This window comes from Erpetoichthys calabaricus, chromosome 14, assembly GCF_900747795.2.
Source record: "Erpetoichthys calabaricus chromosome 14, fErpCal1.3, whole genome shotgun sequence".
NCBI lineage: Eukaryota > Metazoa > Chordata > Cladistia > Polypteriformes > Polypteridae > Erpetoichthys > Erpetoichthys calabaricus.
This window is the reverse complement of record NC_041407.2, coordinates 47,516,810-47,538,974: the sequence shown is the minus strand read 5'-3', so window position 1 is coordinate 47,538,974 and position 22,165 is coordinate 47,516,810. Positions and strand designations below refer to the sequence as shown.

General features: G+C 39.8%; 1 protein-coding gene across 1 annotated transcript in view; it reads right to left on the bottom strand.

Annotated features, from left to right (window-relative positions):
- Positions 1-22,165, bottom strand: part of col9a2 (procollagen, type IX, alpha 2) — a 110,752-nt gene that overhangs the window by 46,528 nt on the left and 42,059 nt on the right. Inside the window, exons 9-13 of the mRNA XM_028819358.2 lie at positions 15,545-15,598; positions 15,396-15,443; positions 12,568-12,624; positions 5,891-5,944; positions 1,351-1,404 (exon numbers count right to left, since the gene is read on the bottom strand). Of these exons, the coding sequence (XP_028675191.2) occupies positions 1,351-1,404; positions 5,891-5,944; positions 12,568-12,624; positions 15,396-15,443; positions 15,545-15,598 (267 nt within the window). The remainder of the gene's footprint in view (positions 1-1,350; positions 1,405-5,890; positions 5,945-12,567; positions 12,625-15,395; positions 15,444-15,544; positions 15,599-22,165) is intronic.

Below are 22,165 nucleotides of genomic sequence, written 5' to 3'. Positions count from 1 at the left end.
CTCATGTTTTTTTTCTCTCTCTCTTTGCCTCCTCCTCGTATGCAGACCACCTTGGATGTTCTAAGATATCTTCAGTTGCATTTTTCTTCTGGTGTACATCTGAATTTTACACTTTTTTGGGAATCCCTTGAACTGAGATGACTGTATTTCCTTTTCTTTTTCTCTGCCCCATTGTCTTGTGTTATGACACCACCACCATAATTTCTGCAATTCACTTGATGCTTCAGTACTCTTGCAATTTATTTAACACTTAATAAAAATGTGTTATCTCTCTTTTCAAAGAAGTAAGTACACTTAATCAGATTAAAACCAAGATCAAGGACACAACTGTGATAGGTTTTACTATCAAACACATTGAACACCCAAACCAAACAAACTGAAATCAGACATTGGCTAAAAAATGAGCGTAATTGGTAAGCACAACTGATGTACACAGCAGAAATAGCACATGAGATATTTTTGGAATTCACACGAAAACATAATACAGTGTATAATGCACATTAAAGATTACAGAATAAAGCTTATTTGTAATGCATTAAGCAATGAGATCACGTATAATATAATATGCTGCCTTGACATAAATCTGAAAATAAAGTATTGAATTTCTCAATGCCTGCACTCACCACATGGCTGCTAGGAAAACTGTCCTGTATATACTGCATTAACAAGCGCAATTTATGTCTACTCTTGGATTTCTAAGATTTTTAGATAAATCAAACAAAATAAAAAAAACTACTCCTTTTGTAACAAAATCTTTTAATCAACCAGACCTTTTAGCAGTTTTTATTTGTAAATTATCACACTTGCCTGGGCTGCATTAGAGGCCTGGCATACACTTGTCATCTAAGTGGCAGAGTGTAAACCGACAGAAAATCCGTACCATTAATGCTCACAGGGGTGGTGGTCAGGGGAATGCTGACATACAGATGTTTGTTGAGTTGCTGAATTATGTAAACTGCAGCTAACATTTAATCAGGTGTAGTGTTCTTTCACAAAGGACCCTAAATGACAAAGATTTGTATGAGACATTTGGGGGTCCTCTGTATTAATCTTTTTATGAAGTGGACTGGTGATAAAGAGTAGCAAGTGGAAGCATCTGGTCTAGAGCTATCACTTTGTCCCACAACCCCCACACAAGGAAAGGTAAACTTTCAGGAAATTAATTAATTTAATCTGTAGGTCAGTTTTAAATTGTGTGCAAATACATCAGGTATATATTGTACATACTGTAAATATCTCCACATGTAAGTGACTGATGCCAACATCCCAATAACATTTAACAGCAACAAAAAAATCCCCCTGAGCTGCAGGGAAACAGAAAAACAATCATAAAATAAATAAATACATTACTGGAGGGCCTGGGATTCCTTGTTCTCCAGAAATTCCTACATCTCCCTTGGAACCCTAAGGGATAGGAAATAAAAAAGGAAGTGATTATTTACAGAATATGTGGCTGTCAGCCCTGAAGTAAATGCTAATTTAAGTAATACTTACTAATGTCCAGTAAAAACAGTAGATTTGGGTTTACAGTAGTAAAGTGACTCATTTAGGCGTGCTTTGCTTTTTCCTATGTGATGTTTATCATTATATTAATAGCTCTTGTAATTTTAATTTGTTATTAGCCTACTAAATCATCATTTAATATTTTAATTATTTTAATTGTATGTATTTTTAAATGATTTTACATGTTCATCATAGCTTAAACCAGAAACAGACTAGCACAGTTTTCATTTAATCCCAGCAGTTTCCCCCACTTTGAGTGTGCCATGATCTAATCTCTCAGTAATTGGCCATTTTTACAGAAGAGGCTGACACATCACATTCTCATTAATGTCACTTACCTGAAAAAAAGGATAAAGTCCTAGGAAGCTAACAAGTCAACTAGCATAATTAAAACATCAGTGAAGGAAGCTACTTGAAATATGGCTTTAAAAACATGAAAGTAGCCCAGGGGCACTTTAGTGTTTTTGAAAATACTGAAAATTCAAAATCATACAGAGGCGATTCTAGGCAAACAAAGTCCATGGGGTCCTCCAACTCACCCTACCCTGAGTTTTGACATGGTAAAATGTATTACCATTACTTTAACACAAGATCAACAGAGAGGATTTAATAAACACTAATCCTTTACTTTAGTGAAAAATAGATTATATAAATAAAACACATTAATACAACATTTGTATAGAGAAAGATCAATAATAGCAATAGAATAAAGTAAATTTTAATAATTTAAATAAGTGAAAAATGAAGTAAAATGCAAATAAATTTAAGGTGGTAATAAATCCCCTCCTCAAACCGCCACCTTATTGTGGTGGAGGGATTTGCGTGTCCCAATGATCCGAGGAGCTCTGTTGTCTGGGGCTTTATGCCCCTGGTAGGGCCACCCAAGGCAAACTGGTCTTTGGAGAGGGATGAGACAAGGAGCGGTTCAAAGAAACCTCCTATGAAGAATAAAAAATTTGGACGGCGTTTTCCCTCGCCCAGACGCGGGTTACTGGGGCCCCCCTCTGGAGCCAGGCCTGGAGGTGGGGCTCGATGGCGAGTGCCTGGTGGCCGGTCCTGCACCCATGGGGCTCAGCCGGGCACAGCCCGAAGAGGCAACATGGTCCTCCTTCCCATGGGCACACCACCTATGGGAGGGGCCAAGGAGGTCGGGTGCAGTGTGAATTGGGTGGTGGCCGAAGGCGGGGACCTTGGCGGTCCGATCCTCAGCTAAAGAAGTTGGCTCTTGGGACGTGGAATGTCATCTCTCTGAAGGGGAAGGAGCCTGAGGTAGTGCGCGAGGTCGAGAGGTTCCGGCTAGATATAGTTGGGCTCACCTCGATGCACAGCTTGGACTCTGGAAACAATCTCCTTGAGAGGTGCTGGACTCTCTACCACTCTGGAGTTGCCCCCAGTGAGAGGTGCAGAGCGGGTGTAGGCATACTTATTGCTCCCTGACTTGGAGCCTGTTCATTGGGGTTTACCCCGGTGGACAAGAGGGTAGCCTCCCTCCACCTTCAGGTGGTGGGATGGGTCCTAACTGTTGTTTGTGCGTATGCGCCGAACAGCAGTCTGGAATACCCACCCTTTTTGGAGTTCCTGGAGAGGGTGCTAGAGGGCATACCTTCTGGGGACTCCCTCGTTCTGCTGGGAGACTTCAATGCTCACATGGGCAATGACAGTGAGACCTGGAAGGGCCTGATTGGGAGGAATGGCCCCCCCGATCTGAACCCGAGCGGTTATGGATTGTCCATAACGAACACCATGTTCAAGCATAAGGGTGTTCATATGTGCACTTGGCACAGTTCAATGATCGACTTTGTGGTCATGTCATCGGACTTGCGGCCACATGTCTTGGACACTCGGGTGAAGAGAGGGGCGGAGCTGTCAACTGATCACCACCTGGTGGTGAGTAGGCTTTGATGCTGGGGGAGGATGCCGGTCAGGCCTGGTAGGCCCAAAGTTATTCTGAGGGTCTACTGGGAACATCTGGCAGAGTCCCCTGTCAGAAGTAGCTTCAACTCCTACCTCCGGCACAAGTTCGACCACGTTCCGAGGTAGGTGGGGGACATTGAGTCCAAATGGGCCATGTTCCGTGCCTCTATTATTGAGGCGTTTGACCGGAGCTGTGGCCGTAAGGTGGTTGGTGCCTGTCGTGGCGGCAATCCCCAAACCTGTCGGTGGACACCGGCGGTGAGGGATTCCGTCAAGCTGAAGAAGGAGTCCGACAGGACCCTTTTGTCCTGTGGGACTCTGGAGGCAGCTAATAGGTACCAGCAGGCCAAGCGGAATGCGGCTTCGGTGGTTGCTGAGGCAAAAACTTGGGTGTGGGAGGAGTTTGGGGTTGGGCATGGAAAATGACTTTCGGACGGCTTCGAGGAGATTCTGGTCTACCATCCGCCATCTCAGGAGGGGGAAGCAGTGCAATGTCAACACTGTATATGGTGGAGATGGTGCGCTGCTGACCTCGACTCTGGACGTTGTGGGTCGGTGGGGGGAGTACTTTGAAGACCTCCTCAATCCCATTAACATGCCTTCCAATGAGAAAGCAAAGCCTGGGGACTCGGAGATGGGTTCCTCCATCTCTGGGATTGAGGTCACCTAGGTGGTCAAAAAACTCCTTGGTGGCAGGGCCCCGGGGATGGATGAGATACGCCTGGAGTTCCTCACGGCTCTGGATGTTGTAGGGCTGTCTTGGTTGACACGCCTCTGCAACATCGCATGGACATCAGGGACAGTGCCTCTGGATTGGCAGACCGGCGTGGTGGTCCCCCTCTTGAAGAAGGGGGACAGGAGGGTGTGTTCCAACTACACAGGAATCACACTCCTCAGCCTCCCTGGAAAAGTCTATTCGGGGGTCCTAGAGAGGAGGGTCAGTCAGATAGTTGAACCTCGGATTCAGGAGGAGCAGTGTGGTTTTCGTCCTGGTTGTGGAACAGTGGATCACCTCTACACCCTTAGCAGGGTCCTGGAGGGTGCATGGGAGTTTGCCCAACCAGTCTACATGTGTTTTGTGGACTTGGAAAAGGCATTCAACCGTGTCCCTCGGGGAATCCTGTGGGGGGTACTCCGAGAGTATGGGGTACCGGACTCCCTGATAAGGGCTGTTTGGTCCCTGTACAACCGGTGTCAGAGCTTGGTCCGCATTGCCAGCAGTAAGTCGAACCCGTTTCCAGTGAGAGTTGGATTCCGCCAATGCTGCCCTTTGTCACCAATTCTGGGTGGAGTGCCCTCTCAGGGTTGGGAGTGAGATCCTACCCCAAGTGGAGGAGTTCAAGTATCTCGGGGTCTTGTTCATAAGTGAGGGAAGGATGGAACATGTGATCGACAGGCGGATCAGTGCAGCGTCCGCAGTGATGAGGGCTATGCATCGGTCTGTCGTGGCGAAAAAGGAGATGAGCCGTAAGGCAAAGCTCTCAATTTACCAGTCGATCTACACTCCTACCCTCACCTTTGGTCATGAGTTATGGGTAGTGACCAAAAGAACGAGATTGTGAATACAAACAGCTGAAATGAGTTTCCTCTGCAGGGTGTCTGGGCTTTCCCTTAAAGATAGGGTGAGAAGTTCAGTCATCCAGGAGGAGCTCAGAGTAGAGCCGCTGCTCCTCTGCATCGAGAGGAGTCAGATGAGGTGGCTCGGGCATCTGATCAGGATGCCTCCTGGATGCCTCTCTGGTGAGGTGTTCCGGGCACGTCTAACCGGGAGGAGGACTATGTCATCCATGTCTAAAGACCTTTAAGCAGTGCATTCCACTGAAATTCACGCTTGGGCTGAAGACCTCTCAAGAACTCAAGTAAGATTATTTAGCTTTAAAGATGAAAACTTCTCTCCACAGTGGCAACAGTGATAGGAAAAGTCAGGACTGCAGAGGGACTACCTTTTGAATTCTTAGACCAGTATCTCACTGGTACCCACACACACTTTGGCTGAACTGGTGCTGCTGATTTTGGCTGCACACTCAATACAGTGGGGCCTGGAGAGACTGAAGCCTAATCAGAAATGGCTGAATTCCCTAAACAAACTGAGCTGATCCAGTTTTTCCATCTGGACATTTAAATCCTCTTTATGATTTATGAAAATCTTCCCTGATTACAATTAACATTACTAAAAAAAAGTAATATTCATCACAAACACTCTCACAAATGAGACTGGGGCCTTCATATGCATCAAGGGCAGTTCCAGCAGATTTGTGGTTACATTTAGTATGTACAGTTGGTAGCTCCACGCATTTGCCTGCCTTGCCTGTCCTGTCACTCTGCCTCTGCTATAATGAAATATATTTTGAATTTTGTACATCATATGCTATTATAAAGACACAAACAATTTAGAAAATGAATAAGTGTGCAATGTTTTTAACACTTTTGAATGTAAAACATCAGTAAAAGAAAGAGCAAGGTAAGTACTTACAGTGTTTCCTATATCACCTGAATCACCAAAAGTTCCCGGCCGGCCTTTGTGCCCCTGTTGGTTGGAGTAAGGACAAGAGGAGTTACCAACATTTTAAAGACAAACAAATGATTTGTACAGTACACTGTTCCTGGCCAGGAAAGACATAAGAACATGAGAATCTTTAAAAAATAAAGGAGACACTTGTATTTTTGTACCTTGTGTCATGTTAATTTCTTCCATTAATTTGCCAGTGGTGCATGTTAGCAAAATGCTTATAATTACAAAGTTGTTACATATTAAGGACAAATACCATGTATATAAACCTTTAACATGTACAACCACCAATTACTAACTTCTTTCATCTTTTTGAGTGATTCTGGTGATTTGTTTAATTATTATATTTTTCAAGGATTGCAATGTACAAGTCATGAGGACAGATTAAAGGAGTTGAACATTTTCAGTTTAAGAAAATGGCAATTAGAAGTTGACATAAAATTATGAAATTTAATTAGTACCATGAATCCAGGCTGGTACTTTAAAATGAGTTCAGCAAGAACACGGGCACAACAGCTGGAAACTTGTTAAGGGTAAATTTCACATAAACGTTAGGATGTTTTCCTTCAAACAGAGCCATAGACACATGGAATAAGTAAGGGACATTCAAAACTTGACTTGATGTTATTTTAGAGACATTAGCTGGACAGGATTAGCAGGCTTTGTGGGCAGTATCGTCTATTCTTGTCAAATTTTTTTAATGTTCTAATGTTTTTTTTTAAATCAATTTCTAATTTTAGAGGATTTCCAAAACAAGGAGAATGTGAATAATGAGTGTTTCCTACTTTTTTCTCTTCTTTGTTTTCCCTTTGTTGTTTATAATGTTCTTTACCTCCTCTATTACTACTCTTACAATTAAAATACAGAGAGATCCTATTAATAATAAATCTGCATTTTCAGCTAGTCTCTAAATGCCTTTAAAAATTCATTTTTGACTCACATACTCATTAAGGCCTTTGTTACTTCTCATGTCGGCCCCTTATGGTTTATCTCTTACTCCATGATTTGGAGGTCTTTCAAATTTCCTCTTGCTTTTTAATTTTGATATTAAAAGAATCAGTTTTTATGCCAGCAACATATTTGTAGCAATTCCCAGAACATGTTTAAAGGTCATCCAAGAATTTCATGCCGGCAAATAATGAGCTTACAGTATTATCTGCCAGGTGTATATTTCTGCTCTAGAAGTAGAAAATGTTTAGTACTTTTTTGAAAAAATGATTTACTGTATCATCATGGCCATCTGCTTGCCTGTTTGAGCATGTGACACCCCTCAATTTATTAAATGGCTTCAAGGACTGTTTCTTATACAATAGATAACATTTTTACCTGTTCACATTTTACAAGAACCTTCTAAAAAGTACCAAAGCTACTCTGCAGACACTGTACAGTCTTTGGGATAGTAGGCATGTAATTTAACAGATTTGGCAGCTGCAAAATTGTATGACATTAAGTGAAACATGTTTTGTTTGTATAAGTTCACTTGGGTAACTGATAATAAAGAATAATAAATGGAGTGCCTCAATGTCTTAAACACATACAATATTTCCAGTTCATTATTTGACTGACGCCTTTACCCAAGTCAGCTTATAATATTTGAGATATAATTGGTTACATTTCTTTATTTTTATCCCCAGTTGGAGCACAGCTAGGTATAATGACTTGCTCAGGATCACTGAATGGTGTCAGAAGTGGGATTTGAAGATCAAACCCTAAACCACTACACCATACAACCTGCATTTATTGGAAAAATGTTGTTGCTTCCATTATGCTTAAGTACACACAAATGTTTCCCTTTGTTATAGTTGTAATAGTTAGTGATGTGCAGACCCTGCAGAGTTCGCATCACCAAACACCACATAAATTGTTGAAGTCAATAAGGAAGGAGGAAGTGAACTAGTTTTGAGTGGCTTATAATGGTGCATATAATGGTGGATTAAGTGTCCCTGAGGGCCTGGTAAGCATCTAACACTATTGCAGCCAAAAATGTGATCTCAGCTGTGAGACAGTACTGAACCTCAAACAAGAAAAGATGCAAATGGAATGATAACCACTAAATACAACAGCTGGCTACGAACTAGCAATAAATTTAAATATATATATATATATATATATATATATATATATATATATATATATATATATATATATATATTTATATACAGTAATCCCTCCTCCATCGCGGGGGTTGCGTTCCAGAGCCACCCGCGAAATAAGAAAATCCGCGAAGTAGAAACCATATGTTTATATGGTTATTTTTATATTGTCATGCTTGGGTCACAGATTTGCGCAGAAACAGAGGAGGTTGTAGAGAGACAGGAACGTTATTCAAACACTGCAAACAAACATTTGTCTCTTTTTCAAAAGTTTAAACTGTGCTCCATGACAAGACAGAGATGACAGTTCCGTCTCACAATTAAAGAATGCAAACATATTTTCCTCTTCAAAGGAGTGCGTGTCAGGAGCAGATCATGTCACAGAGATAGAGAGAGACAAAAGCAAACAAATCAATAGGGCTGTTTGCCTTTTAAGTATGCGAAGCACCGCGGCACAAAGCTGTTGAAGGCGGCAGCTCACACCCCCTCCGTCAGAAGCAGACAAAGAGAGAGAGAGAGAGAGAGTTTGTCTTTCAAGCAAAAATCAATACGTGCCCTTCGAGCTTTTAAGTATGCGAAGCACCGTGCAGTATGTCCTTCAGGAAGCAGCTGCACACAGAAGGTAGCAACGTCCCTATCGTCTAGGTGTGCGAACAGCCCCCCTGCTCACACCCCCCTACGTCAGCGCAAGAGAGAGAGAGAGAGAGAGAGAGAGAGAGAGAGAGAGAGAGAGAGAGAGAGAGAAAGTAAGTTGGGTAGCTTCTCAGCCATCTGCCAATAGCGTCCCTTGTATGAAATCAACTGGGCAAACCAACTGAGGAAGCATGTACCAGAAATTAAAAGACCCATTGTCCGCAGAAACCCGCGAAGCAGCGAAAAATCCGCAATATATATTTAAATATGCTTACATATAAAATCCGCGATGGAGTGAAGCCGCGAAAGGCAAAGCGCGATATAGCGAGGGATCACTGTATATATATATATATATATATATATATATATATACAGTATTTATATAATATATTTCTTTCTTGGAGAGAGGGAAGGCTCCTTTAAGGCTTGTTTTGAGATTGTAGCTGGGCATATGGCTAATTATGCACGCAAATCAGCAATGCTATACTGCAGAACCACCTAACATTGATCGGTGATATATGTCCTGTGGCAGTATTCATAATTTTACCATTGTGGTCAGCTAGTGTTCCCCTCAAATGAAAAATAATGCAAGTTGTTTTTGTGTTTTTTTTATGCATGCAGGGTGGAAGGCTGAAGTACTGATAGGGTGGTGACATCACGCATGCCCAAAGCAGGTCCACAATGATCTTACAGCACACATATATGAAAGTTCTGTGCATGGCTGCTACAGCTCTGTGATGTCACACTGGCCTCACAAAGCATCATGGGGCTCTGGGAAAAAAATGTTTGCCTAAGCCAGCCATAGTGTAAATTTCCAGGAAAATATTCAATGAACAAGGTTCGCCAATCAACACTAGTAGTAGTACTGTCTCTTATACAGAGTTGTGGTAAAGTGAGTTTGCCATTTTAACTAAATAATCGCTACACTCGCGGCTTAAGGAGGTGGTGTGGTAGTGTGGCCGGAGTGATTCCCGGGTGCAATACGGGCATGGGAGTTTCCGCACTGAAGTGCACAGGTGTGTGATCATGCTGGTCTGTAATTGATGCCGGGAGCTGCTAATCACCACACCTGTGCCACGTCCCCATTATAAATAGGAGGAGCGCAAGTGCGGATGGTAGAAGAAAAGAGAGAAAGATGGAGTTTAAGGGGAGGAGAAGGCAGAAAGCCATAAAAGCCGGTGCAGAAGTGAGAGAGCCAGTGAGCAGGCTCACTGGAATGAAGGAAGGCAGCTGGAAGGAGAGCCCTGGCAGAGTTTTTGGCTGACATTCGGGGGCACTCAGGGGCAAGAAGAAGCGGTCGATCCAGCTGAGCAATTTAGAGGAGCTGGAGTGATCAGAAGTGTAGACGACTCGCTGTGTAAGTCCGTGGAAGGCAGCTGGAGTCAGGGAGGCTTGGGAAGGTTGAGCCCCAGCGTGAGTGCCCTGGCTGTTGGGGAACCCGAGTCTCAGTCCGGCAGATCAGCTGTACGGAGCCAAGGGATGGAAGGCTACCACACCAGAAGGAAAGTCAGCTGCACCTGCAGATAGGGCAACTCTCCTGTTGCATGGCCCGTATGGGAGAAGCAGGGGAGCCGCCAGTTAAGGAGAGGAGAAAGCACAGGGTTTTTAAAGAAGGGGCTGCCTCCAGCCTATTGATTTTAACCTTGGATTTATTTATTTGGATTATTTTAACCTCCACTTTTATTCACCATGTTTTTATGGATTATTAATGTTATGGTTTTTGAAGCACTGCACTTTGGACACTGTTTTGATTGGTTTGTTTTTTTTTAATAAAAGCACTTGTTCACTTTTACACCATCTCCTGGCTCAGTTTGATTTGTCTTCAAATGACAACAAACTCATGTAATGGCATCTCTCTTTGTCATTCACTGGGATGTCATTTTGTGCAGTTTATATCACAGCAATCGCTACCCAGCTGTTTAGAGACAAAGTGCTTTTAAATCAGCAGAGACAGAAGTCAGTATAGGAAACAAACTTATAGATGGACATAGAATATTTTGGGCAATGTGAGAAAAAGTGAGAAGATATGAGTATATATAGCTGTGACACTTAATTAGGCAAATGTTGTATGCAATGTTTTTATATTTTAGTTTCTCATGGCACTGTGTTGCTGAAAAGTGGGCATAATCACCAAGGCGGGTTCAGATTCATGGTGAGTATGCACCCTTCATAGTTGTCACTACAAACATGCCCAATCACTGTGCATTTATATGTAATTATCAATTAAACCTTTGTAGTAGTGTATTAGGCTCTACAATAGAGAGAAAAAACAACACTGCAAGCAGGACTGCAATTCTAAGCGGCAGCACTGGGGGCATTGGGGGCATACCTGCAGTAGGTGCCCAAGAAGTACTTTATTTAAGAACAGCAGCTATGGGCCTGGCAACTCTTAGCCAAAAGAAGCAAATACAGTGTTCCAAGTTAGGGTAAGCAGTGTGTCATTGCTTTGTAAACACTGGATAGAATAGCACATGGATCCCAAATACAGAGGAGAGGAGACACCATACTGCCTCTGTAAGACAGGATTGCAGATATTATATGAGAGACCTGACCCTTTAAGGCATCCATAGTTTTCAAAAGTGCAAGGATACAAGAGTCAGGTAGGAGGATTCTAGCCTAGAGTCACTGTGACCAAAGAAAGGCCACCTCTGACATCTAAAATGATTCTTGAACTTGACTGGAAGAAACTCTCAGTCTAGAGTCATGGAGAGAGCTGAGACAAGTAAATGAAATATTTTCAGAAATTCCAACAGTTCTGACACTGATTAATGCCAAGGTATACTATGAATTATTGCATGTGCCACCTCTGCTCTACCTGTGTTCCAAAGTGCCTGCCATTTTTTTTTTGACAATGACTGAATGAAAAGTTCCCACATGAATGGGCCAGAAGGAAGACACAAAATCTATTAGTAGATTTAAGAGTCCCATTATCAGCAGTTCAATAACTGAAAACAACTCTTTCCTGCTCTGATAGCAAATAAACATTACTAAAATTATGAAAGACATTAAAATTATTTTAATCACACCCTAGTGTCATGATGCATAATTCAACATTATGTCTTTATGAACAGTCCCAACTCAGCTAAAACCTTAACCAATTTACAAAATGCAGTATTCTTAAATAAAAACATGAAAAATACAAAGCCACGGGTTTTGTTTCATATTTTTTAAAATGTGAACTCTATATATTTACTTATAAAATTGTAATGATAAAACCTTTTGACACTTTCATGTGTACCTAGTGAAGTGCTGATAATAACCCTTTGATGCCCTTCTAGTAGGATCACAAGATATTTTAAGGTCCATTCAAATGGGGCTTAGAAACACAGAAAAATCTGTTCATGGAGTGATGACAAAGGTGCAAGTGCACACTTCTTCAAGTATTAATTTCAGTAGATTTAAACATAGATAACATTTTTCTCCTTTTGATGACTTTATAGCTTCAATAAACTATATAATTGTTTAGGTAAAAAGTATACTGTATATTTGGAAGTGGTGAATGATTAAGGTTGACTTATAATATTTTGGCATTATTAGCATTTATGGGGCCTGCCTGGATTCTGTAGTGTTGATATTCTGTAAGTGAAAGTGCTTTAAATCATTTCATTACACTGCAGTCCTCAGTTATCTAACCATGGATTATCAAATCCACCTCAGGGTAATAGGATGTTAATGTCTGCCCCAGCAGCAGAAGTTACAAGGCAGGAATTGACTGTATAGATGGGGGCCAGTCCACTACTGGGCTAGGTCACAACAAAATACAGTATGGCAGTATGAGAAGTAGTCTCAGTCTTCATAGTGAAGTGACAGTAAGTGCAAATCAGACTGAATGAATGTGTGCTTCTATTTCTACATTGATTACAACTTGGATTTTCCTGGCCTAGCTGTAATTAAATGAATATTAAAAAAAAATACCTTCAGTCCTTGCAGGCCTTGGGGTCCCTTTGGTCCAGCTGGACAATTTGATGGGCACTGTAGAAGAAAACAAACCATTTAAACTTAAATAAAACTGATCAATGATCAATTTCACCTAGACAAAAATAGAGAAGGAAGCATTTAGAAGGTCTGATTACCAAGATATATTTCTGAAAAACCAAAACAAATAAAGTTCTATCTCTCTAAACAGAAAAAGTTAGTCTGGAGTTGTTTTTCATAAAAAAGCGCAATAATATTTTATCAAGATATTCCCTATCACTAACCCAAACTATACATTAGTGAAGGCTAATGGATTTAGTGTGGCCAAGTGGCTAAGCTGAAATGTAATACATGAGTAGGGATGACTGACACAGGGAAATTTTGATTTTACAACACTGACAGTAATATTTACAAAGAAGGAGATTTTGCAATTCCGAAATGTGAATTTTACAAAAAAGTCCCTGGGGGGGATGTCTGGATGGGGGGGTAAAAATTCCCGCGAGTCATGCCCTCCTCTCAACCATATTCAACCATGCACACGGTACTCTCATCTCTCATTCATGTGAATGCTTTTGAGAAACACAGTTCTTGCTCTCTCAGCTCTTATAAATTTTAATGTTTTCCACACTTTAAGTTCCCAATTAAAGAAGGCGTATTATCTCCAAATCTTATTGAAGAATTTTATCACGAAGGGTTATCAACAGTAAAAATGAGTACATGGGCAATCTTAGCACCGAGATACGATGAAATCAAATGAATGAACACCAAAAATGTCGACTGGTTACACGGCAAATTGGTTAAATGCGTATCAATAGACTATGCTGAAACAGTTGGTGGTGATTGTGCGGAAGATGAAAACATCAACTTACAATATCCCGAAGAATATCTATGACCGTTAACACCGTCCGGTCTTCCTCTGCACGAATTACTGTAGAAACAAGGATGTATCCAAGAAAGGCATTGTATTACATCTTCAGGGGATAACATTAGACAACAAAGGAGATCTTGATATGCCATTCGTTTCCCGTTAGAACAGCTTTTGCAAAGACAATTTACAAATCTCAGAGCTAAGCATTCGAAAAAGTTGTTTTATTTGATAGAGAGAAAGAAACGAAATTCAATCATGGGCAGTTATACGTTGCATTGTCACGATGAAAATTCAAACTCAGAATCAAAATTCAATGTGATATTGACGAAAATGTAATTGCAAAAAATTGTTTTAACTGAAGTTTTACAGTAAAATGGTAAGTTTAAAAAGTTTTTGCGTGTTAATTTCAAAGCCAAAAAGAATGAGATCGTATTACGCAACTAATAACTCTAACGCAACATGAAAAATTATTTACTTTAAAATTATTACGTTTTACTATTTTTTTATATTGTTAATTACTTGCTGTAATGTAAAATAGTTAGTAAATTGTACATCCGCATCCTCATACGTAAGCAGCAGAACTGCAAAGAGTCTAGCACATAGCACAGGCACTGGGGTTGGTGAGCAAAGCAAGCAGGGGGCAAAGCCCCCTGGTAATCTATATAATCAGTCCTATTTGTGTCTCCCAATGAATCACCATGAAGGTTCAGTGCTTTTTACAAAAATCCAACATGCTGTATTTGATACAGAGGTACACCAAAATGCAGTATTGTTCACATTTCTGTGTTTTCTCTGCAGAAGAAAACAATACAAAAGCCACTCATATCCCACCCCAATCCCCAATCCCACCCTGCTTTTCTGTTTTTTCGATTCCTGCAGGTGACAGTTTGCATGCTGTATGTGAGATTGAGCTTCCAGGTTAACTTCTGTTTTCGAAAAAACTTTAAAACTGAATTTAGATTTAGCAAAGTGGGGACTTCAGCCACCAGCATAAAACACAACACATGTATGGTGGCTCAGCAAAATGTCTCCATGAGAAAAGCAATGAGTCCAGTTTTTTTTTTTTTATTAAGATCTTTATTTAAATAATAAATGACAGCAACAAACATGCAGTATGAGTGCAGGAAAACACTTCCAGAGAGGAAATAAATGCCATCCCTCTTGATTCAATGTTATACATTTTGCAGGAAGCAAATAAAATTTATTTTGTAAATTTTTGTGCAAGGAGAAACACTTGAGAAACACAGCAAATTCAGTTTTGCACAAATCGTTTTGCTCTTCAATTTCCACCAGGATGAAGGTTCAGTCCCCATAACTGACTCAGCATGTGACCAACAGGGACTAATTCCAAGAGTTGAAATTCTATATGTTACCTTGCATAAAAATTGGCAACCAGGTAAAAGTGAAAATATATTTCAACAGTCCAAGTAACATTACTATAAATCTGTGCTAATCAAATCCAAGAAACTCAGTCTAGAAAAGCAAGATCCCCAACAGAAAACTTTTGATAGCAGGGTTTGAAATGACGGGCGTCATACCTGTATTTACAAGTCAAAATAGAAAAAGTGAAATCCCAACCTTAGCTCTAAGGATCAGAAAGCGGTCAGGGACAGAGGTTCCATTTGGAACGGTTGGTGCCCAGGGATGGGGTTCACATATGTGATTTTGTTTTACAAAATTATATAGGACTGTGACTCTCAAAATTAGTAGGGACCAGAGTTTTTTTTTCACCCCAGTATACTACACCAGGCATAATGAACTGAAATGTGTATGTGTGAATAAATACATAATCCTACCTCTTCTGAATCAGAATACTAAAGCTCTCTGTAGTTTTTTTTTGCATTTTTTTTTCCAAATAACAACCCAGCTATCTTAGAGGTGCTTGTGATTTCAGCACACTGCAGCTGCGGGTGACTAAACATTAAAACTTTGAAAAAATACTTCTATCACATCTTCATACCTGAAAATCAGCACTGCCCTCCTCTCCATGGAATTTGCCAGGTGGGCCCTACAGAGAAATGAAAAGAGAAGAAGAAAAAAGTAAACCCACTGTTATTATACAACATGAAAGGAATATACTATTAAAAACAGCAAAACACATGGACATACAGGTTTTCCTGGTGGGCCTGGATTTCCTGGTGGTCCAGCAGGTCCCATCATTCCCTGAAAAAGAAAAACAAATAGCATATTAAGGACAGATTGTCAGTATGGTACAGGGAAGATAATTGGGAATTGCACTGTGTTATTAGAAGCAAATTAACAAAAACTTCTCTGAGGATTACATTCATTCATCTTATGAGTATATAATCTTGCCCTCAACTTCATATATCCAGGAGTTAACTGAGGCAAAGCAAATCTGTGCATTGGTGAATATAGGCAGGAAAAGCCATTAAACTTAGATGCTGAATTATGGAACTGTAAAATTCACTCCTGGAAAATGCATAAAGACTGTAAAATGTTGTTATGACAGGTATGTTTTATACATTTACTCATTCATTTATTCATTACATTTCTGACCCTGTTCAGACCAAAACAGGGTCATGTTGATCTGGATCCTAACCCAGAACCATTGAGCAAAAGGTAAGTCTTCATGAAGATTCAATCACTCGATTTAGTGTTACCAGTTATTGTAACCAGCATGTTTTACAGATATATGTGGAAACCAAAGTACCCAAAGAAAACCTATGCATACACAACAAGAACATCGCTGGGATTTGAAACCAGGACTTTGGAGCCCCTATCAGTTGAACCACCATACCATCTAAGTAAATATTCAGTAAAGCCTAATAATAAAAAATGAAGATTTGTTAAGACAAGTTGCATCACTCTTTCCATAGCAGACACAGAGACTGTCAACTGTGTCTGCTGGATTTTGTTCTAATCAAGATCTTAATCAGAAGCTGTTTTTTATTTTCTTGAAATTCCTGATTCATTTTGGTTTTGTTGGACCACATTTGGCTTTCTGAGTTTCCTTTTCAGATTTATGATGTGCTGAAAAGATCTTTTGTTTCTGATCAGTTGACAAAGATGTGTTAGCTACGATTGTGCCTTCTAAGCAATATTCAGTTGATTGATCTTAAAAACAATATTCTTTTACTGTGTTCTTCATAGTAATTGTTAAACAATTAAGCAGAAATACAGCACCTAAGTATATAACTAAGGATAATATTTACAATTCAATGAATGCATGTCAAGCAGGCAACATATTCCACCGATGAAAAAGAACACAGCATGTGTAAACCAATGGAACATAAGAATGCATACAGCAAGCAGCCTGCTATCTCATCCCCACTGACGCAACTGAAGTTCTCCCAGCTCAAGTCTGTTAATCTGGGAGTGAGGTGCCTGGAATTGTATGGTGTAAATAATATATTGTTATTTGGAATACATGCATTTCATGTGTGTTCTGTGTCTACAATGATCTGGGTAAATGTAGGATGACAGGAAATGCAAGAAATGTTGAACACATAACTAAAACAGAAACATTTTTCATGTAATGACACAATGCTGACTTGAAGTGTATAATGCATGTCTGAAGTCTTAAGTCCAAATATCAAATAAACACTTTCACAAAAGGTATAACAAGTGTGCTTTTATCCATGAATATAACCAAAGAAAAAGAAATTATTCAATTTACATGTTGCTGTCAATATGTAAAAATTGAAACAAAAATATCAACTACATGGCTGGTGTAGAGGTCAGAATGGCTGCTTCTAAATCAAGATGTTGCTTCCCTGCATTTTCCGTTTTGAGTAGTGAGCTGTTGTCATTATTACTGTTTTATAATAAAAACATACATTTGCTTTGAGTCTGTAACAGCCGGTGTACATTTTTGCTACTTGTAAAAGATATCACTGAAGGGATATAAGTAGACACACAAACACTGGTGAATCATGTCTTCTTGGTATCTTGTTGTTGAATTTTTTTTTTATTCAGTTTTATTCTTGAATAAAAGCACACTTGTTTCTTATACCTTTGCAGAAGTGTTTATTTTATATTCCAGTAACCACTTGAATGACATCAAATCTGTCTCTGCCTGTCTCACATATGCACACACACATCCATACATGAAAATGTCACTACAGTATATGAAAATGTTATGTCATCTGAACATTTTTTTTTATCTTGTCCAATCTCTGTGTTATGGTGCATGGTACTGGGAATGCAGACAGACTTCTTCTTTATGAGCGCATACATCATCAGCATGGCACTGCCAGATCTAAATACTAGCGTGGAGGATTGCATGTGTACTGAAATGACTTGAACTGCAGGTGGAAGTTCCCGTCCCACTTTATGGTGCCAAGCAGAGTTGTGTTACGTTGCAGCAGTCTGTTAGCCAGGAAAAGTGACGGAAAGAACTTGACTGCTGTTACGGTTTTGCTTTTGTCCAGAAACGGCTTTATGACCACAGTCTCGGAAAGTCTTTCTCCCATGGGATGACTGGGATCTTTTCCTAAATAAGGAGTAGCATTGCACATGCACATGCAAATCTGTCGTTTTTCACACGTTCTGAACAGGGGGGTATTTTCTGTACGTTGCTTAAATCATCCAAGGTCAGATGCCTCCTCTTGGATGAGTTAATGCTGGTGAAACTCATCCGGGATAAGTCGGTTTTTCAAACGCAGCCGTGTAGTAGATTAGTCCAGCTGGATCTAATCATCCGAGATGAATGCACGTGCCCACACTGATTGAAAAGCCCATATATATTGAGTCTAGAAAACATGATCAGCAAGTCTTTGATAGGCTGTAACAAAATGACGAAAGAACGAGCAAATTTTTTTTTCACACAAGCGGAGCAGGACCTTTTATTCGAAGGACATGAAGAATTTCAAGATTTAATATGCACAAGGGGTAACACTGCAAAAGCAGCCCAAACCAGAAAAGACGGCTGGCAAAAAGTGGCCGACAAATTAAACGCTAAGTAGTGTGCATTGTACTTTATGAATGCAGCGTTTCATTTCCTATGTGTCAGATTAATTATTATTTAATATGTCATAATTCCAGATCAAACGTGAGCACAAGGAGAACATGGGAACAGGTTAAAGTGAAGTACAAGAATATACTTCAAACTGGTAAATATTGGTATATAACTATTTAAAGAATTGTTGACATAAATAATCATATATAATATAAAAAACATTAATTTTAAAGCTACTAGATAGATAGATAGATAGATAGAAGAGTTGGCTATGCAGCAAAATGCCCATCGCCCTGTTTCTGAGGGCATTCCAGGGGGAAGCTCCTCCCCAGAACCAGTGGCAGGATGCAGTGGTCACTTCATTTCAGGTAAAGGATGGTCATTGCATATATTTGTCCTCAATGTGTGCCATAGATATGTTCCATATAGCCCTCTTTTTTTGTTGGGTCAGTTGCAGGGAATGTCATATCCCTAGAACTTGTGTCTGACCAACGAGATATTGACGAAGGTCAAATATTTGATGAAGACACTGTGTCTGATTATTCATCAGGAGGAGAGGTACATTTTCCAAATAATGGTTGATCAAACTCCACTCTGATCAGTCCCATGTGCCCCAATCACATTTGGAAATCCTGGGTAATGAGAATGTTAGGCTGATAGTGAGATTCTTTATGGAACTGTGGGTGTTTTTCCCTGTGTATTACCTACCTGCAATGGCATGGAACGCCTCTTTTATTGTCTGCACACGCAGGTGTCCAGGAACCTGAAGGAAATGTTTCAGAGCCAAACAGACTTTACGAATTGCCTGGCAAACTGCACTTTTAGATGGATTTTCCGCTTCGCCTAGAGTATATAAAAAAACTGCCACTTGCAAAAAACCTCAAAGCAATGCCTACTGTCTGTGTGGTTGTGAGAGCCCGACTTAGCCTAGTTTGACTTCGAATATAAGGTGCTAATAAATCTTTGAGGTACAATATTCCCTCGGCTAAAGCGGTATCTTTCAAAAAGAATTTCCTCCGGGAGCAATAAAGGATCTTGCTGATCGCGCAAAACTATACCTATATGAAATTCTCTTCTTATAATTTGTGCACCGATATCAATTGGTCGCTCATTCATGATTGGTGAAGCCATGACTGGATGAATTCCATGTACAGACACTGATTAAGTGTGTGAACTAATCCTTGTTTACATCGAACAAACCTGTTCCGAGCAGGTTTGAGGATTTTGATGTGCTGCTATGACAACACATCCAGCAAGAGTTTTGAAAAACCGACAGATCCAGGATCATGCCAAATCATCAACAGTTACATCCGGCTAAACGAGTAATCCACGTATGAAAAATACCCCCCAGGTGTTACAGACTCAAAGCAAATGTATGTTTTTATGATATAATAGTAATAATAAAAGCAGCTCATTACTCAAAACAGAAATTGCTGGGTAGACATGGGATTGAACCTGCAACTTCTTGATTTAGAAGCAGCTGTTCTTACCTCAACACCAGCCATGCAATTGATATTTGGGTTTCGATTTTTTCATATTGACAAAAACATGTAAATTGAATAATTTCTGTTTTTTTGGTTATATTCATGAATAATGTTTCACTTGTTTTGTTATACCTTTTGTGAAAGTATTTATTTGATATTTGGACTTCAGGCTTCACACATTATACATTTCACATCAGCATGTTGTTATTACATGAAAAACGCTTCTGTTTTAGCTATGTGTTCAACATTTCTTGCCTCGCTTTTTCTGTCATCCTGCATTTACACAGATCATTGTAAACAAGGAACACACTTGAAATGGATGTATTCCAAATAACGATATATTATTTACCCAATACAACTCAAGGCACCCCACTCTGAGATAAACAGACTTGAGCTGGGAGAACAGTTGCATCGGTGGGTGTTGGGATAGCAGGCTGCTTGCTGCCTGTGCTGATTGACACATTTGCAAAACAAAAGATTCTAATGAAGAGTCACGAAGCAATTTAAGGTGGCCCAGCATTATCAATTTTTTTGTAGGCTTCAGGGATTCTAGTGTTAAAGCATATAAAATAACAGAGTCCTGTTCTTTTCTAAGATTAAACACATAGTGACGAACCCTGAAACTCATTATAAATATTTATAATATTGACAATTTGAAAAACAAAGAGGGAGATGAGAAATAAAAAAAAAATCAAAAACATGAATAGGGCGTATTTTTAACAGATTATTAGGCGAAGGCAAGGTATGCAGTAATACAAGATCACTCAAATAATTTATTAAACATTACTTTGCATTTTTTTTATTAGTTGTGACCACAGTGCCACTGAATGCTTGACCCAAGGTGGGTTCTTCTGTGCTCTTAATGCAGTGCAAAAGAAGCTATGAAGAAAGTTGACCGGACCTAAACATTGAATTAAACAGCTAATGTCGACTGTAAAAGCTGTGTTCACCTGCTGTTTGATTGGGTTCAGAGTTAATGATGTCCTTGCCGTACTCACTGACATCTTTGTGTTCACTAGAGAAGGGAGGACACATGGACCATTTTCACTAGTTGATGAGCACAGAAAAATTAAGTGTTACACAAAGTGAAAGAGAATAAAGGTATAACAGAAACAGCCTTTCTGATGAGAATTTTCATTTCATACTTCTAAATGCTCACAGCCTAGTTTTTGGGGGAAACTAAAAATTCTACAGAGATTACAAGTTATATTATCAGTTGAAGTCATTATGTCTGAAATTGAAACTTGTGAGAGCGAAATTTAGTTTTTGGTAGCCAATTAACCAATCAGCTCTCGGATTTTCTGAAATTTAACAGAATGAGCATTTAAAAAAAGAAAACTGTTGCTCCTGGATATCTATAAAACCACAAAGCAGCTCATGATACTCTATACTCAATGATTGTTTCAGAGTGTTTTGATGTGTGTTAATGAGAGTCCACAACATCAGAGCTACAGGATTAGTTAAGCACTGGGGGGTATTTTTCGTACGTCGCTTAAATCATCCGAGATCAGGTGCCTCATCTTGGATAAGTTAATGCCGGTGACACTCATCCGGGATAGGTCGGTTTTTCAAATGCAGCCGTGTATTAGATTAGTCTAGCTGGATCTAATCATACGAGATGAATGTGTGCGCCCGCGCTGAGTGAAAAGCCCATATATATTGAGTCTAGAAAACATGATCAGCAAGTCTTTGATAGGCTGTAACAAATTTTTTTTTTCATTCTAAGGACATGAAGAATTTCAAGATTTAATATGCACAAGGGGTAACACTGCAAAAGCAGCCCAGACCAGAAAAGACGGCTGGCAAAAAGTGGTCGACAAATTAAACGCTAAGTAGTGTGCATTGTACTTACTAAATGCAGCGTTTCATTTCCTATGTGTCAGATTAATTATTATTTAATATGTCATAATTCCAGATCAAACGTGAGCACAAGGAGAACATGGTAACAGGTTAAAGTGAAGTACAAGAATATACTTCAAACTGGCAAATATTGGTATATAACTATTTAAAGAATTGTTGACATAAATAATCATATATAATATAAAAAACATTAATTTTAAAGCAAATAAGAAGGCATACAAGCAAAAAACAGGTGGAGGTCCACGCGGTCCAGACCTAACCCCTGCAGAAGAGTTGGCTGTCCAGCAAAATGCCCATCGCCCTGTTTCTGAGGGCATTCCAGGGGGAAGCTCCTCCTCAGAACCAGTGGCAGGATGCAGTGGTCACTTCATTTCAGGTAAAGGATGGTCATTGCATATATTTGTCCTCCATGTGTGCCATCGGTATGTTCCATATAGCCCTCTTTTTTGTTGGGTCAGTTGCAGGGAA